General features: G+C 38.5%; 1 protein-coding gene across 8 annotated transcripts; it reads left to right on the top strand.

Moving 5' to 3' along the window:
- Nucleotides 1-2,110: 2,110 nt before the first annotated feature.
- On the top strand, nucleotides 2,111-19,017 carry LOC121886993 (transmembrane protein 100-like). 8 transcript variants are annotated; one of them, XM_042397490.1, is made up of 5 exons: nucleotides 2,111-2,174; nucleotides 5,590-5,694; nucleotides 12,241-12,359; nucleotides 13,782-13,956; nucleotides 16,305-19,017. In XM_042397490.1, the coding sequence occupies exon 5, from the start codon at nucleotides 16,341-16,343 to the stop codon at nucleotides 16,812-16,814; it is 474 nt and encodes a 157-aa protein (XP_042253424.1). In that variant the 5' UTR covers nucleotides 2,111-2,174; nucleotides 5,590-5,694; nucleotides 12,241-12,359; nucleotides 13,782-13,956; nucleotides 16,305-16,340; the 3' UTR covers nucleotides 16,815-19,017. The 8 variants fall into 8 exon arrangements, with proteins under 8 accessions (XP_042253424.1, XP_042253419.1, XP_042253420.1 ...); XM_042397485.1 differs by lacking the exons at nucleotides 12,241-12,359; nucleotides 13,782-13,956 and adding an exon at nucleotides 6,331-6,420; XM_042397486.1 differs by lacking the exons at nucleotides 12,241-12,359; nucleotides 13,782-13,956.
- Nucleotides 19,018-19,199: the final 182 nt, after the last annotated feature.

A 19,199-nucleotide genomic window follows, 5' to 3' on the forward strand; every position in this document is an offset into this window, starting at 1 on the left:
TCTTCTGTTAAGGATGATGAACTGAACTCTGACAGGAGCACCAGATCATTTTAATATTAAATAAATAGCTGTTTTAGAGTCAGTGATGCTTAAGGGCTGAACATAAAATCTCATTAATTATGTCTTGAATATCAATTTTGTGGACTTGAAAGTGAATGTCAATCACTCTGACTGATTTTCAAGCAGATGGTGTGTTCAATAACTCAGCAAGACTGTGAGAAAAAGCAAGTAAGTGGACCTTTAGTTGATATCCTTTCTTTTGTCAAACCACTGTTTCCAAGGTCAGGTCTTTGTTGCTCAAACTGAAAACTGATGACTCAAATTGGAATTTTCTCCTGGATGATATGAAACATGTTCTAGTCCTTGTGGTGTTCAACATAACCTTGTTGGTGTCAGAGGTGAAGCTGATTTCAACCAAAAGGAGGGTCAGGCTGCTGTTACCCATTTATTCTGTCATAAAACAACTTACGCATAACACACTGTTCCACATGTTCACTAGGAAAACTAACAAACAAAAGCACACAGACTCAAACCATAAACATAAAATATGGACAATCAGAAACACAGTGTTTAGGTGTGATAATAATAATAATAATAATAATAATAATAATAATAATAATAATAATAATAATAATAATAATAATAATAATAGTAATAATAATAAGAATAACATTGCCAGGGTTAGAGAATCACTACCCTATGAATCTCAATAGAGCAAAGCACGCAAGTATGAGTTGTAGTTCCCTTCAGCACCACTAGATGTCAGGATGGTTTCAGCAACACATTCAGGCTGTAATAAGGAGTCATAACTGCAATATCCCTGTCAATTTGAAGATTAATTGATTAATCAAAATGGCAAAATAGTTGTTTTACGGAATTCTTGAAAAGAACACCAGATTAACCCAGCTGGGTCCCTGAAGCAAAAATTAGCCATGGGCCCCCCTTGAAACCCCGTAGCAATACCATCACCACCATCTCTCTGTACCTTGTGTATGTATCCTGTCACCTTCAAGTGAATAAATTAGGTTTAGGATTAGCAGATTATAAACACAAAAGAAGAAATCTGGATTTGCTTTATAAACAAAAAGTGAAAGTGTTTATTTTTCTAGAAACCACATTCCTGAGTATAAAAAGGGTGTTGAAATAAAATACAAACAGACACTTAAGTAACTTTTACACAAACATCTAGAAAAATGTTTCCCTCTACAGTAACTTTTAAAGTCTGTCTCTCCCACTAATGGACTCAGAGATGACCTCAACTGCTGTGAGAGAATCATAGTTGTTGATTATAAACACAAACTTAAATAATGAATTTAAAACTAGTTTTTCATGTTAAATACCTGGTAAATGCCCTCATCCTTTAAATTTGGATTGATATCATAGTTTAGTGCTGCATGTTCCCAAACAAATGAATCCACTCATCACAATTCCTACACACAATGAACCTGGGGACTTTGGGACCCCTGATGGCTTCCTGGTTGGTAATCTAGAGTTGAATGACAGTCATAGTCATATTTATCTCATGTTGAATATTAAATCTGAATCTAAAAAGTGTAGGTGTGTGCAATTAACAATTATTTTCATTATTATTATTTCTCAATTTATCAAATAATTGTCTATCAAATGTCAGAAAATAGTGAAAATGCTCGTTATAATTTACCAGAGTCAAAGGTCACATCTTTAAATGTCTTATTTTGTCTGACAACAGTCCAAAACCTAAAGATTTTCAGTTTATTGTCATGCATGACAAAGAAAAGCATTAAATTGTCACATTTGAGAGGCTAAAACCAGCTAAAAAATGAAGAATATTACCAAAACAGTTGCAGATTAATTGACTGATTGTTGTAGTTCTCAAAAAAATGACCACTAACTCCAGCTGTCGGGTAAATGTAGGGGAGCAAAAAGTACAATATTTCCCCTGTTAAAAATAGTTGAAGAGAAGAAGAAAATCTGTCAAAATGGAAATAATTTGTAAAATAGCAGAACCTCTAAACTGGAGATGTTTGTTTCCTCCTGTCAGCTTCAACCTAAAACCTCCAATCTGTGTGATATACTAACAGCAGCACTTAGCCTGCTCATGTGTGCATTCGGTGAGTTAGCTTTTAGCTTGCCTGCAGGCCATCTGCTGCACACACAGCAGGAAACATCTGGCTGACGCTCCACTTCTTAAACGGGTCAGTTTGTACCTAACAGACAGGTGATGATGAAGTGAGCAGCAGTGGACACTTACAGCTCTGTGCTGCTGTATTGAACCCGGTTTGACTTTCGGCTCTCTGCAGGATTATTGGTATTATTTCTCTGTGAAAATGTGAAATCTCCTTGTGGATCAATGTTCTTCTTGTTATTTAGACAAACATTCCTTAATTTTGTAATAGTGCTCAGTAGTGTAGGACTCACTGGCTAACCTTAGCTACAGCTAAAACTAACTTTACATATTAATTTTTTCTGTTGCTGTCTAAAATATATTCATTTTGATGAAATGACATCTTGGTAATTCATGAGGCAGCAGATAAATCCTGTCATGATGGAGAAAAACACCTGGCTAAACTCCTGCTAAAGCTAACTAGCTTAGCAGATTTAAGATGTTGATTAGTGGATTTCATGCAATTTGGAACGGTTGAGTTACCTTTAAAATCACATATTTAAATTGATTAATCATAAATTAATTTACTGAGCTGTAGCTGCACTATAATTTCTAATCTCCTGTTTAATCTGTTCTATTTTACCTCATTTTATATTATATTTCATTTTACTCCTTTTTCCTATTGCCAATCTTATAGTAGGCCATTTTATATTGTATTGTATTTCTATTCTTAATGTTTTTTATGTTTTATGAAAAGCACTTTGAATTGTTGTGGAATTGTTGCCTATATTATATTGATTTTAATACAAATTTTAACTGTGGATAACAGATAGACACCTATAAACTATATTTCTACCTATGGACTGTAGATAATCAAAACATAGTTTATTTTCTAAAAACAAACGGACAAATGGACAAAGAAATGGACAAGAAAACATATGTAGGTTCTATAGCAATGCTTTTTAGAGTGTTAAAATGTTCAGCTTAAAAATGCATGAAATTAAGTCATTACAACCTTTCTATCTGTATTACAGTTTGCCAGCCAGCCAGAAAATTGTAAACACTTTTTTTTTCTGTATGATGTAGTTTCCAATATTTAGACGGTCAGGGCTTCACATCTGTACGGAGGTTTCTTTAAGAATCCTTATATCCCACTTGTTACCAAAAGTTTTGTGGTGCTTCATACAATAACATGCATGCATTCCAAAATGCTCTTATTAATCTTAAACTGATACTTGACACAACTGCAACAAAATTCATGGTTTCCTCAAGACATATAGACTACAGTAATCTGCATATCTCCACAGTCAATGGTTCGAATATCGAAAGGCTTACAGAATACAAGTATCTTGACATCTGGCTCGACGACAAATTTACATTTAAATACCACACTGACAACCTTGTTGGCAAAATATTGCGACAAAAGATCAGATTTTTTGCACAGAAACAAAACCAGCTTCAGCAAAACTAATAACTGTCATTATCAACTTGACAGGCAAGCGAAAAACAAGTTATTTGCTGGTTTTGGTTTAATTTCTAATTAAATTTCAATGTGGCCCAGGATGGATTGCGTTTACACTGCTAAAATAATGTGGTCACATGCGGCCCAGACCACCTCCAAATGTGGTCTGAGTGATCGGATCTCAATCCGTCCTCGATACGTCTTGGGTGCGTTTACACCTGTATTTAGAGCTGTCCACTTGTGATCGGATCACCCGAGACAGATGTTAATACCAGGTGTAAACAGGGCCTTAGATTATGGGGATGTAATTTGCAGACACGCTGCTGCCTCCACACTTAGGCCCTTTGATTCTGTTTACCACTCAGCCCCAAGGTTTATTACTGCCGCTAGCTACACCACTGTATCCTTTATGAGAAGGTCGACTGGTCTTCTCTGGCTGAGAGACGCAAAAACCATTGGTTGTTTGTTTATATATAAAGCCCTATGTTGCATTGGAAGTCTGGTCCACTTTTAACTCGCTCCAGTGATTGGCTGGGTTTTCAGGTACCTCGAGCCTGGTCTTGTGATACCAGACAATTGGGGATCTCTGCGATGCGAAATCTGGGGATTTCTAAACACATGGTAGTTGCTTGAATGGCAGTGAGAACAGCCGTTAACAAACCTACGGCCCTTACATTTTATGAAGGATAGTCCTTAGCAGAAATGATGCTTTCCCCCAATTCTCCTCTGTAGTAAACTGCATGTCAGCGCCCAAATATGAAGGGCCACCCTAAAGACTTTAGATTGGTTCTACACTGCAGGGTATTTTTTTTTTGTTTCCACCCAGTTTTAACAACTAAACCTGGAAGATTGTCCTCAGTCTCCATGAGCAAAGCGTTTAGAGGCTGACTTGTGGGTCTACCTCCAGCCAGGACTGATCTTGAAAGGACTGCTTTTAGCAAGCAAGCAAAGTTTATTTATATAACATTTCACAGACACCTGTCACAGAGTGCTTCGCAGTCAAAGAAATAGAATCAAATCAAATCAAATCTAAATAAATAAAAAGAAAGACACTGGATAAAATATACAAGGAACAGACATAAGAGACAAATTAAAACATTAGCTTATTGGGAGACTATTCCAAAGCTTAGGGGCTGCCGACTGGAAAGCACGACCTTCCAGAGTCTTAAAACGTGTCCGAGGTACATTTAGAAAACCCTGAGTGGAGGACCTAAGAGCTTGGCTTGTGGTGTAGGGGTGCAGAAGGTCCGTAATATACTGTGGGGCCCGGCCATGTAGGTGTTACTTTTAGTGTTACTGCAGCAGACTCATGGAACCTCTTGCAATGTGACCTAAAACTGAATAATCTTTTAGCTCTTGGACACTTTAGCAACGTACTTAATAACCGTCCATTAGCTGCCTGTAATCGTTTTAACTGATTTTGTATGTTTGTATTTTCAATGGTGTAATCTCGGCATCATTGTAAATGAGGGTCACCCTCAGAAAATCTTAAACAAAGGTTGAATGAATCAATAACACTTCAGGAATCAAATTGGTGATAATGTTCATATTGCAGGCTGTTATATTTGTAGGCAACTGAATATATTTAACCTCACTGATAAAAGATGTTCTGCAGTCGATGGAGAGAATCTCTGGTCGGTGACTCTGAAAACTGCAGCTGCTTTGATATCGTGAGGTTGTCGTTGCTTACGTTTGCATAACGTCAGCGCAAACCAGCACTGACTCTAATGAGCCTGATGCTCGTTCACACCATTTTGGATGGACGGGAAAGATGTGTTCTGGATAACAACTGAGCTGGTTGTGTGAGGGTTTAAAATACTGTGCATTGACAAAATTACATTATAATCATTAAATTTGGGATTAATTATATTTAACAATTGAACTTTGGCTGATGTGAGAAGTCCGTGTATGTTTGGTTTTAAGTCACTTCTATATTATCAAGTGGAACTGTATAATGCATGATGAATGCATGAAGGGAGACGTTCTGGTCCCGACTAAAGGATGGATTTTAAGAGCATCTCATTTCATTGGTCGGTGTTTCTAGGCAGGAGCATTTTCTGTGACCCGGTGACCTCTGAACTGGAAGCCCTTCCTGTCTGCTCTCCAGGGCTGCAGGCCGGTGTGCTGACACTCAGCGGCAGGAAGTGAGGTAATCCCACATGAAAACAGTGAATTATGGGAGCGCTTCCTCCCCTGTCAGCTCCCTCTTTCTCTACATACTTACTCCCTCTGTCTCTTTTTGACACTTTCTCTTCCTTCCTGTCTTCATCTGTTTCTCTTTATTGTCTCGTTTTGTCTTTGCTGTGGAAGTTGCTTAAAGTCAGGTTTAGTTTTCCTCTTGTTCTGACAAAATTACTCTCCTTATTAATCTTATCTGCATTTTTTAATTTGTCAGTTAAGGCTAGGCTAGTGAACCCAAGTGCCGCATACAGAGAAAGGAGGCAGTGAATAAAGTTGTAAGGCAGTTTATTGCTGGGCTGGAAGCTAAGAGACCGGGGCGAGGGCTTGGGCAGGTAGCTGGAAACCTGGGGCAAAGGTTTGCGCAAGAAGCTGGGGCCGAGCAGGGCAGGGGAATGCTGAGGGGAAACCAGGCAAAGCAGGTTCCAGACAGCGGAGAGCCGAGCTGAACAGAGGAGGGAGACAGATGAGGCATATACTGATGGTACAGTAACCAGAACAAAGACAGGCTACGATAGTCTACAATCTGGCGAAGAGGTGGTGGGTGAACCAGGTATTTATGCAGGACTAATCGTGATGATTGACCCGTCTTCATTCCTGTAATTAGACAAACAGACACGCGAGGAGGTTCAAAGGGAGAGAGCGGCTGCAGGCTAGGTGGTGGAGGAGGCAGAAGTGGAGGACGTGACATTTGCAGGTTATTTTATTAAATTTCGTCTATGACTTTTCATCGAGTGCCTGTGACCTGCGCCCTTTTCATTTTATCTCTTTCAGTTTTTCACATCCTGTCACTCTTTCTCTATTTGGCTCATCTCTTTTTCTCTCTCTAATAACATCCTCAGTTTCCTCCAATCCTAATAATACCAAAAGATAATCATCCTCACTGTCACACACCCTGTATTTCTGTCTTTTCCACTCTTTTTTTTTACTCTCTCTTCTGCTGCATATTGTGTTTGACTCCTCATGTTTTACGTGCTTTACTTCAATGTTTTTACTTTCAAATTGAAACCCTGAATCGATCTACTAAGAATTGTTATTGATATATCTATAAAAAACTATTACAAACACATCAATGAGCCACACAGCTGCACTGGGTGACATGTTCCTTCATTACCATGAACACACACAATGTAGTTTATATGACTCAGTCCCACACACACGTCCTGCTGCCAGAAATACTCACTAGAGCACCAAATGTAGATTCATCCGCTGCTGAAAATAGTCCCCTGCAGATGCACTATTTCCTCCTGTTTGTCTAAAAATTACAGTGGCCTACTGTTCTGGGAAATTACTGAGCCTTTTTTTAGACATGAAACCATATATTCGTGAGCTTACATCCTTTTGGGCTTGGACCCGAGAGCCTCAGACAGAGAAGGGAAGTCAGCAAGAACTTTAAAATTCACTCTCAGCTTAACCTCTATATACAGTAATTATCTAAGACTGTTCTCCTGAGAAAAATGACTCAACAGGTCATAATGTTAGTTGCCCAAAAATGACCAATAGTTTTGGTTATTATTGTAGCCATGACGATGAAGGTGGCCTAACTTTAAGGAAGTAGTAACTTAAACCCATCACATGTTTCTCTAACCTCCACAACCTTTAACCCAAACCATCATCTTTTAACCTAACCAGACCTGAACCACAGCGCTGTCACATCATAAAACATCATTATTGTTTAACCCTTAAACAGGCAGAAGTGGAAAACGAGTTGTAAAAAACAAGTCAGTGTTATTACTTATCTCATTTGCACCTTAGTAAAACATTTCAACACAAATTTTTAAAAAATATTTTGTATATTTTGGATTTTATGAGTTGTATCTCCCAGGATACGTTGCCCTATTAAGGTATAAAAATGGTCATAATGGTAAACCTTTTGATGTTTTATTTGATGAATAGAAGTGATACATTTTTGCTTCCCTGGTCATTAACATCACACATACTAGTTTTTAAACTGATTTTATCATTTTTATCAAAGTATAGGCTACCACACAGTTCTACTGATCCAGTTCTATCAAATCTACCAATTCTAAAAAGGACAAGGCACACTCAAATAAACAACCATCTCAACTGATTCAAGCCATTGATTGACTAGTACTTGAACACCAACCTCTGCCGGTGTACCGGTGTACTTATCTCTTTTCCCCAAAATACTTAAGCTCAATGCTATGTTCTTGAGATCAAAACCAAAACCTGTTTAGGGGTTAATGCTAGTTTAAATAACACCAAGTCCTCTAAATTAAACAAGCAGGTACATGGTTTGATCATGTGACTCCAGAATGACACATAGGATTGTTTTCTAATCTGGTGTGACTATCAGCAGTAATCTGCAGTTCAACATCATCTGACTGTGCTTTCAAGAACCGTCACACATCACTGTTAATAAAGCTAATCTATATACTGTGAAATATTGTCCCACCTTCCCTTTGGTTCACAGTTGTGTCAGGTGTTTGGACCCTGGTGTACTTGCTTGCAAGTCTAGTTTAAAGATGAAAGTATATATTTGTGAGGTGTTTTTAAAGATTTACATTTTCAGGAGGAACCAATTAGCTTGGAGCTGAGAGCCGAAGACAAAGTAAGGACGTCAGAAAGTATTCATAGACGGACTAACACATTGTTGGTCTTTTCATGGGATCTGTTGATAGTAAGAAAAATATGGAATAACACCAGACTTTCCTTTAAACAGAGCTGAGACTGATTTGAACATTTCTTTGATGCTACTCTCAGGACTAGCTTTGGTACTTTGTACTCCCATGGTTGTAAGGATCTAACAATACAATGATTTTCTCGCTCTAACAGTTTTGTTTTCTGGTACATAAAGATCATTGAGGCCTCACGGGCTACTTGTGTGACTGCACACTTTTATGCTGAAAAAGAGAGTTTGAGAGTTTTTCTTAGTAACAAGGTCGTGTGAAACTACAAAAAATGCAAAGTCAACTATTCCACATTAGTCTAAGCCAAATAGAATTAGGTGAATGTGCAATTACAAAGAGTTTGGCTGTGGCTTGTTGAACACACCTGTATTCACAGGAAGGAACAGCAGCACAAACACAGTCCCGTGAGCTCGCTAGCTGCTAACCTCACCACTTCACATTCACAGTCTGTAACCATCTGTTGTAAAGAGGAAGCAGGGAGGGAGTCTCCAGAGAGATGGATCCAAAACAAATAACTCACATCATCCCCAACCCAGAAATGGATCCGGGAAGGAAGTGATTTAGCACTCGTCCGCCGTCCCTGGACAGGCATCTAATGGGCCAGGAAGGAAAATCCATCTTTACACATTGATTAAATATCTCATTTTGCTCTGATTGCTTTCTTCAAACATCACAACATGTCCTTTGGGGAAATAATATTATGTGATCACAAAGAGCCACTGGGGCAGCGAGCAGGAAGTGCATAATAAAATCAATTTCACTCAAGTGGCTCCTGAAACTCTGAATGTAAATTAGATCTGAAGAACTGCTGCTGTCCCTGTGAAAATATTTTGAAAATTAACCACAAAGGGAGACAAAATTACTGACTTTATATTTGTACATGTTAGGAGGTCCTTGCTCACAGTGTTTTGGAGCTCCAGTTTCTCTCTCTGGCCCTGCTCTGGTGACCCCTCAGTGAGGATCAAAGGACTCACTGGGGGCCCGGCTGGCCCTCACTGACCCCCAAGAGACTCATCTGCAAAAGCAAAGCCTGTTCAGGATTTCAAAATAAGGCCAGATGTGCCCAGCTGGACACCGCTGGAGTTGAGACTTTCTGTATTTTTCTTCTTGTCAACAAATATCATGTTTGGATCCAAACCAACAAAGAACTGATCTGCTAACAAGTATTATGTGTGTATCAAAGCCTGATATATCTAATTCCTCTGTGCTGTAGACTTCCGTTGTTGTCCAAAAACTACTAAAAACACGTCAACGAGCTGCACTGGGTGACATGTTCGTTCATGATCAAGAGTTTGGTCATGTTAGTTTGTTTAGAAATGGCTCCAAAGACTAATAACAGTGTCAATCAACGCCCACATGTCAGACATCAAGGCAACTTTAAGTCTTTAAATCTTATTAATGGAGCAATAATTTCCAAAATGACCACCAGCACACTTATTAGAGGACCTGACTTTAGAGACTGAGACCAGAATGACTTGTTGAAAACAATGATTGACTTATTATTTCTAGAGAGAAGTTGCTTTTTGAACGGGAGTCAGTTGGAGCAGCACTTTAAGGTACTTCAGACGCAAGACGTGACAGCTGCTAATTGGTAATACGTTGTAAATTTCTAGAAGAACTTCAGCACAAAGCAAATTGGGAGAAGATTGTGGTCTTGGTTAAAGACTGAAAAGTCACAATGACTTGAAGCACAAGGTGAATTTACTTTATCAACATTTTACTGCAACCTCCATCTGTCCTTAATAACCATTTGTAGCTGATACCAACCACAAGCAGGATGCAGGATGTTTTTTCCAGCAACTCGTCCTCTCAGGATCAGAGAAAAACTTTAGCATGAAGTCAGCAGAACTACAACAGTGACAACTGTAACTTCCCTTTGTGCTATTTAGGCTGCACCTGCAGCGTGGCCGTGAGTTCGATGGGAAAGGTTGTCAGAGGAGAGAAATATGCTGTTACAGATGCTGACCTGCAGACACAAAACACCTGCAGCAAGCTGACCACATGATATATTAACAGCTTTCAAAATCTGCCACAAGTGCAGATTCTCTGTTCTTGTTTTTTTTTCTGAATATCAGGTTTGTGTGTAAAATATTTTGTCTCAAAAAGCAAAAAAAAAAGTTGTATAACTTTACAGATGTTTTAGTCTTTGTTGAATCAACAATGTGTTTACAGCTTGTTCTGTTATTGCATGTTTAAAGGTATTATGACAAAAATTGGTTTAATTTCCTAATGTGAATGTAAAACTAAATTGTAAATATGCTCTCAGACTCTGTGACCCACTAACAGACTGATTGAACTACATTTGTCAAAGTTACCTGAACAGAACTGTGATGAAACAATGATTATGTTTACATGCACACTAATATTCAATTATTATTCCGTACATGACAATATTCCAAATTTGATACGGGTAAATAGCATGTTCCGTTTGGATATTCCGAATGAAGCATCTGCTGATTAAGACGTGGGATATGCTGATATTATTCAGGTTTTAGGAACAATGTTTGGACATTTATACAGCACATTCAGAATATGCATCTCATTTGGGGTTTTTACGGCAGTTTGCAACACACGACCTTTTGCCTGTTTACAGTCAGCTCTGTGTGTTGTAAAGAAACCAGCTAGCTAGCAGTTTGCAAGGATTGCATAGAGATGCATGACGGGCTTGTTGTGTAACCTGTGCAGGCAAAATGACACATGCTGGAGCAGGAAGGCAGACAGAGGAGAGTGGAGAGCTGTTCAGGGTAAACTGGAAAAACAGAGCATGTCTTCTCCACGATGGGGACGGACGGTTAGAGTTATTATCCTGACGTGGACTGACGGTGACGACTCGGTGTGATGCACCAAAAACACTCAGCAGTGTAGTAAACATCATGGGACAACCGAGGTATTGGATGTGCCTGGAACTATAAATTTATAAGTCATATTGACATCAGTTATAAATATCAGGCAGCAGCTCGCTAATGTTTTTCACCTCGCTGGTTTACTTCACTGCCTGCAGAGATCTTATGATTCCTGTGGGGTTTCCCACTGTAGCAGAGGAAAGCCCTGAAAACTCTCTGCATGTAAACAGGAATATTAGTAGAATATTCATTTTCATTATCAATGTGAACAGCTTAGTGGGAATATCGCCTTTTTTGGAATAAGGGCAAAAACCGGAATATTTTGTGCATCTAAGTGTAGTCATTGAGATGCAGAAAGTAAACCAGAATAACTGAAAGCTGATGATAAGATCAACATGTGAAGCTGTTTTTCTGACGTAAACTTTGCATTAAACTAATGCAAAGTAATGAATGGAAAACGTTCTTTATCCCAAGGAGGAAACTTCCCGGTTAGCTCAGAGTGTAGAATTAGACATTAGCTTCAGAGATCTGGTCAGAGTCCTGGATTTCATGAAGGTGGTGGATGATTTTACACTGAAACTGCAAGAAGAAATGTTTGTTTGTGTTTTTTGTTATTGTGTGTTTAAGGCTGTTTAATGAATAGTGACGTTTGTCAGATGGTAATCAATACTTTAGTGACCAGTCTGATGTCTAGTTTCAGTACAAACTGATAACATGGAAAATGCATTGTGTTGTTACATTTATAATTTTTCATAGAAAAGAAAAAAGAATAAAAATAAGTTTTGGAAAGTTGCTTTATGTCTTAATACTGAAAATGTCCATATAAGCTATCATAACCTGTCTATAAGGAGGAATTAATTTTTTATTTGAGTCTTAACATGATGCTAACAGCTCTCCACAGAAACTGTGTTTAGATCTCTGTGGACGTGAGACTTAAGCTGTTTGGAGATCTGAGGGGACAACACAGATCAGAAAAATAAACCACAGCTGTTTCTCGCAGCTGATTCCTCCCAGATGTTAAAGTCTGCAGGTCTGGAGCTGACTGTGTTTCCAACCGGAGGGTGGAGGCTTCCCCGGAGGGCCGCAGGAGGAAACGTGACCCAGACAGACTCTGAACAGCCTCTACAAGACCATGCTAGCATGTAAAGTTCCAGTTATAATGTGGTAAAATAAGACATTTCACAATGGTACATACGATGGTAAACTATAGTAAACTATTGTACATACCATGGTACCATGTATTATTATTAGTATTACCTCGGTATCTCAGATATTACCATGGTACCGCAGATATTGTATGCTACACACCATGGTATTTTTTGTCAGTACCATGGTACTTGTACCACAGTACATAGCATACTGTTTACTATGGTATGTACAGAATATGGTACCTAAATAATGTACCATGATGCATACCATACCATGGTACTGTCAAAAACACCACTTCAGAAGTACTGGAGATGTGTTGGAATTTAGTATTTCATTTAGTATAACATGGTAATTTTGGTCATACTGAAGAACTGCACACCATAGTTTTGAGTAAATGAGCTTGCTAACTGTCAAGCTCATTAACCTGTTAGCTTAGTTGCAAATGGGACAATAACCTTACAGTTCACTTCACAACTTCATAGTTTATTCAAAAGACAAATCTGTGTGTAAAGCACGTCTCTGTTGCTAACTGAATGTTAGCAACACAGCGAATTAGCTACAATAGCTTTCTCCATTTTGGACTCCCCGGTTCTGTCCCCTCAAACTTCAGAGCAGTCAAGACAGCTTTTTTAGCTCTTTAGCTGCTAAATGCTCCACTATGTTCACCAGCTAGTCTACAGCTAACTGTGTCTGTTTGCCGGTTGGTGCTGAGCAGGCAGTGTACAGCAGCTTTTTACAGCTTTGTCTCTGAAAACAGCTGCCTGCTGCGGCCCAAAACGACATTATGAGAGCACTGAGAGTGAACCAGAACAGTAAAGTTGCAGCTGGACAGATAAACAAAGAGCTGAAACTCACTATAAAGCTCCGTAAAGCCAAGAGGAGCTGCAGAGTCACTGATAATTCTCTGTAGGTTCATCACTACGAACCACAACCAACACATTACACACTGATAGCTTATTGTGTTATTTTAAAAAAATATTGACTATAGCCACTTTAAGTTATAATAATAATAATAATAATAGTAATAATAATGAACATTTGAAATCATGCTGAAATACCCATCTGCTTCTGTGGTTTGTTTTATTTGAAAGTAAACTGTCAAAAAATGAAGGGGTTGACAAAGGTGGTCTTAAAAAACAGCAAACTAATGTTGTCACCTCCCTTTACTCATTTGAAGGGTTTGATACATTAAAAAATAAGAGATTAATATAACTGTCAGTTGGTAAGGACTCATAGAGCATGTATGGATGTGAAATAGAGCTGGACAGACAGGCAGAGTACCAGCTGAAGGCAGGAAAGAGTTAAAACTTTTCTTGTTGGTCCAGTAGGAGGTGATACGGAGGGGGGATGGTGTGGGGGAGGGCAGTCCCCCCGTTTTTCTATTGATAGCCATATTCCCCCATTTATTCCTGCAGTTAGGACAATGTAGAGTGACGAGTGTGGAGGAAAACTAAACACAGAGCTGACAGAGGAAACACGACCTGTAGAGCCTACACACTGGGGAAAAATGACAGTTTGAGTTCATCTCTGTGGTTGGAAAAAAAGAAAACAGCAGAAAACACAAGGAATGGAGAGCTGCACACTTCTACAGTAAGTGTTTTTTTTAATTTTCCAGGATAGAAAGCTGGTGTTTGGCTGCATCAGTACATCTGCAGTGATAACGGTCAGGTTCAACAGCAACTGGTGTTAAATCAGATGTTTGTGTTTTACTGGCTGTTAACCAGCAGCTCCACAGATTCTTTTCTATTCATCTCAGATCCTTAAAACCTCCTCAAAGTGTCTAATCTTGCAAATTAAGGGTATTAAATTGAGAGATTTTACCTCATAGTAAGGACTGAGTGTATATATAATGGCATAATTATGGCATTTTCTTAAGGGATGTTGTCTGCGAGGGTTTTGTTTTTATCTTTAATGAAAAGAACTAGAGCTGCAATGATTAGTCAATTAGTCGATTGACGGAGGCTTAATCGGCAACTATTTTGGTAACTAATTACTCATTCAAACCATTTTTTATGCAAAAGTTGGACAAAACAAGAACTCGTGGGTATAAGAATAAGAAAGAAGTATAAATGTTGGCCCTACTTTTAATGCCACAAACAGTGCCGACATTCATACTTTTTTTTTGCAACTAAAAATCTTTTCTTAACATTTGCAAATTGGAATTTCAAATAGTAACAAAAGGTGATATACTGCACAACCACAGATGAAATTATTTCTAAACATCAATTTACAAGCTCAAAATCTTATTGACCCTTATTTAATCCCGTACATGATGAGTCATTCATTAGAAAATGACACTACAGGGACAAATATCCCTTAAATGATATGAAAAACATTTGAATTCTGAAAAACGTCTCTTGTTTTTTTATTTATTCTGCTAAATTAGAGTGTACACCATAAACAAATCTTAATTGTCCTTTATCTAATCTGCAGACTGAGGAGCATAAGCAACATCAAAAGCTGCCCTTTGGGATGTTAAGACTTTAAATTGAGTTGTTTTACCAATTAAAGCCCATTTCCACTCACATTCCACCTTAAATCTTTGTATGAGCGTTTCAGGAAATTTTAAGTTATTTCACTCTCTCGTGTAACCTCATTTAAGGGATTATTTTAAAGCTTTCCATGATCTCTCAGATGTCTGTCATGACGTCTTTCCTCTTCTCAACAAAGAGCCGCCAGACTATTAAGGTGGACTCATTTTGTCGTGCAGAAATCAAACATCAATCAAATTTAATTTCTCATCTCAACTCCTGGAAAATGTAATTTATTTAGTTCCTGGTAGTATTTGTGTAGAGGAAAACAAATCCACCTTAACCAGCTCACCCTCAGCTCCTTTCTCCTGAAGCTTACGGATGCTACAGAGGAGGGTGGACACAATAAAAGGAACACCTTATATATATTAAAATCCATCACAACAACAACAATACAAAAAAATCTTCATACATCACTGCAGTGTCAAGTCAGTGGAACTTTTATTTATTTATTTACTATCATTAATTTGGCATATCAATGGTACTGTATTGTACATATTGGAAAGAGTTTTTATTAAAAAAATTAAAGTTTTACAGCATGTTTTAGTGAAACTAGCAGATAGTAGCTCAATGGAAGGTTGGTTGGTCCACCATTTTGGGCCAAACTGACATATCTCAACAACTATCAGATGGATTGCCATTAAATTTGGTACAGATCTTTATGATCTCCAGAAGTTGAATCCTACTGACTTTGGTGATCAGCTGACTTTTCCTCTGTCCTCCACCTTGACTTTTGGTTGACTTTTTTGTATTAAATGGACTGTCATGAAATTTGGTTCACACATTCATGCTCCCCAGAGGATGACTCTTATTGACTCTGGTGACCTTTCATCTAGTACCATCATCAGGTAAAATTTGTAATTTGTCCAATACTTTGGTTTATGACCAAATACCAAACAAACCTAATTCCAATTCCCAATGCCTAATGTAGCTACTAGCTTTTCTACTGTAACCATGGAAACAGACAACACCCATTGGATTACTGTTGCTACTAAAGTGTCCAAAACCACTCCTTTTATTATTCTTTCATTCGTGGAGTTGGGTTATATTGATATTTTCTTCTGATATTTTGCACATTCCAGTTAAGTGAATCCTTATTTTATGAACTGCTGCTGTTTGTCATGTTAATTTTTCTGTTGCTGCTGTTTGCTGTTAATGAAATCCCAACATTTCCTTCCATCTGTTTCACATTAAAGTTTCCTTAACAGCAGCTGAACATCATGAAGGCACAACAGCTGTCTTTTCTGTTGTTATTGTGGACACCGGCTAAGAGGGGGAAGATTTTTACCTCAAACTAAAAAAGCACATTAGTAAGCGGCATCATTCTTCCTCGGCACTGTAGTCAACTTGTGACTATATAACTTTTTTATTTACGCCGTTAACACTCATTTAACTGTCTGTTTTCAGCTAGCTGCTCTGTGATTGGCTGACGTCAGTATCAAGATGGCCCACCTCTTTCTCGCAAGTAAGATTGCCATGCCGGATGACTCCCACAGCAGAGGCGGTGGCAGGATTCCCAGGAGCGCCATGAAAATCCCAACATCGATCTCTGCCGAGAAGCTGAGCCGGGATAAGCTCATAAAGGACCCCAGCGTCATCATGACCACGCGCGTTCCCCACATCAACGAGGTTCAGCTGACCGCGGCCACCGGTGGCGCCGAGATGTCCTGCTACCGCTGCACCGTGCCGTTCGGCGTGGTCATCTTCATTGCCGGCATCGTGGTGACGGCGGTGGCGTACACCTTCAACTCCCATGGCTCCACCATCTCAGTGCTGGGACTGGTGCTGCTGTCTGCTGGACTGGGCCTGCTGGGCTCCAGTGCCATCTGCTGGCGGGTCCGACTGAGAAGGAAGAAGGACAAACGGAGGGAGAGCCAAACCGCCCTTTTGGCTAGCCAGGGATACTGCGTGGCCTGAGCGCCGCCGAAGAAACACCTACCAGGAAGTTTAGATGGTCGAATCCTGAGTGGAGTTTATATTTAAGATCTTTTCATGCCACAGAGACATGCTGGTGCAGTCCAGATGATAAACTTCAGGGAGAAAGAGAACCTGAACACACCTGACAAAGTCTAACAGGTATTCACATGTATGTGAACCAGTCTGTAAAGAGACGGAGCTTGCACTTCCTGAGGTGATGATGACTCTGCAGACTCCTGAAAGGACAAGTGGCTGTGATGTACAGACCAAAGATAATTATTTGGACACATGGCTGATAATTAATTGATTACCCGATCAACAGACAATCGATCATAAGTTTGATATTTGATTAATCGTTTACCAAACATTGTCTGGTTTTGGACTGTTGGTCGGACGTCTGAAGACGTCATCTGGGCTCTGGGAAGTTGTAACGGCCATTTTTCTACGGAGTCTCCCAGGGGTCATGTGGTAGAAAGAAAGTATTGAGGTCTAACAGAAAGCACCTGGAATAATATTTGCACGCATGGAATAATCATTTCTGCATAAGTCATTGTGTGAAAAATATAAATCTGTGCAGACAAATCGCTAAACTAAGCGCAGGGTTCAGAGGTCATTTTGAAGTAAAGTTTCCAGGATATGTATTTGGTATTTAGAATAAAAACAGGGAATAATTTGTTTTTAAATAACGTAATGCAGAATTTAATTATAATACCAGCTAAGAAAAGCACAGGCTAATAATTTGTGTCAGAAAAAAACATTAAACCACTAAAATATCTGCATGCTGTATTTAAAACAAGCAGATTAGTCATTCAGAGATTCCTCTTTGATTGTCAAAGTAGAAGTTATATCTCAAAATACGCCTACATCTCCTGACCTGTACCCTGTTTACATAAGTGCTGTGAATTGTGAGCTTTTCTAAATCATCAGTCAGTTTGCGGTGATCTCCAATCAATATCTAAAGAAATGTCAAAGATAATCAAAGCAAAACAGGATGAACCTGAGTTACAACAAAGAGAGACTTCAGGTTTTTAATTAATTGGCAAAAATATCCTTAAGCATGTTTTCACTTTGTCATTATGGATTATTGTGTGTATAATTCACTGCTCAAAATGTGATATTTAATCCAATTTAAATTCAATTCATAATAGTGTTCAACAAGTGAAGAGATCTGAATATTTTTGAAGCTTTAAATTATGCAATAACAGTCAAACAGGGCTCTCACAGCATCTGATTTACATACCTGTGCAGTACAGGTTCAGTTCATATCTTTATTCCTCTTACAATTTATTCATTATTTCACTCAATTTATGTAACTAATTTTATTCTACCACACACCTTGAGGTCTCCGTAATTTCTGAAACTTTATGGACTAAACAATTTATCGATTTATCCACAAAAAAAAAAAAAAAATGTCAACAGATAAATTCGCTAATGAAAGTTGTTAGTTGCAGCCCTTCAAAGCTCACCGATGATGTACAGTATCTGTAACTAATTCTGCTAATAAGCTATAAAAGACATTTAAAAAGGTACGCTCTATTATTGACGATCGCCAGTTTGTTTTTTCTCAGATTAGCGTCACTTTTGACCTCTGTACATTCCTCTATGATTGAAAATATTGGATTGAAAAGTTGGTTTTAAAGTGGACAAACATGTTATCTTCGGCAAACAGTAAGTAAAAAGGTAAAAAATAATAATATTTGGACTTTTACTTTATTTCTATAGCAGAATTCATGTAAAAATGCATCACAGAATGCTTCACATAAAAGTGAATGATTAAAAAAGAGCAAATGATTGTGACATTTACAATAAAATGAGGATCAAAGCAGTTAAATAAGATGTAATAATAATAAAATAAGATAATAAAGATGTTTTAAAAGGAACAAGATGAATAATTTCAAATTATGGAGTAACGTACGGAGTTCTGAGGTCACAAATGGGGCTAATCTGTGATATGCATGCCACTTTGTATATTTAAACTCGTGCACTATGATCCAAAGTGATGCAAAATACCCAAGATGTCATGTATTCACCGTATTAAAGAGTTCACGTGTAGCTGTAGCTGTTTAACTGAAACTGTCTCACTTTTTACCTTGAACAGGTGTTTCTCTGTTAGCTCAGTCTTATTTATTCTGTGTCAGAGGACGTGTAAATGAAACATTCTGTATTTGTTCCAATAAACTCCAGATTCAAGTGCCAACCTGAATTCACTCGCTGAGGATTTTGTTTTCAGAGCCGGTTGAGGACAGACTGGAAAGTTATAGGAGCCTGCCTGTTATATTTAGTTGTGTTTATGTTGCCTAGCATCCCACAGACACACGACCAGATAATAAACTTGGGGGAGTGGGGGGCGTTGCGTCATTTGGAGGGAGGAGGAGGTGGTGACGG

This window comes from Thunnus maccoyii, chromosome 20 (assembly GCF_910596095.1).
Source record: "Thunnus maccoyii chromosome 20, fThuMac1.1, whole genome shotgun sequence".
NCBI lineage: Eukaryota > Metazoa > Chordata > Actinopteri > Scombriformes > Scombridae > Thunnus > Thunnus maccoyii.

Coding starts and splice junctions, on each gene's coding strand:
- LOC121886993 (XM_042397485.1), top strand. CDS start 16,341: ATGGCCCACCTCTTTCTCGCAAGTAAGATTGCCATGCCGGATGACTCC.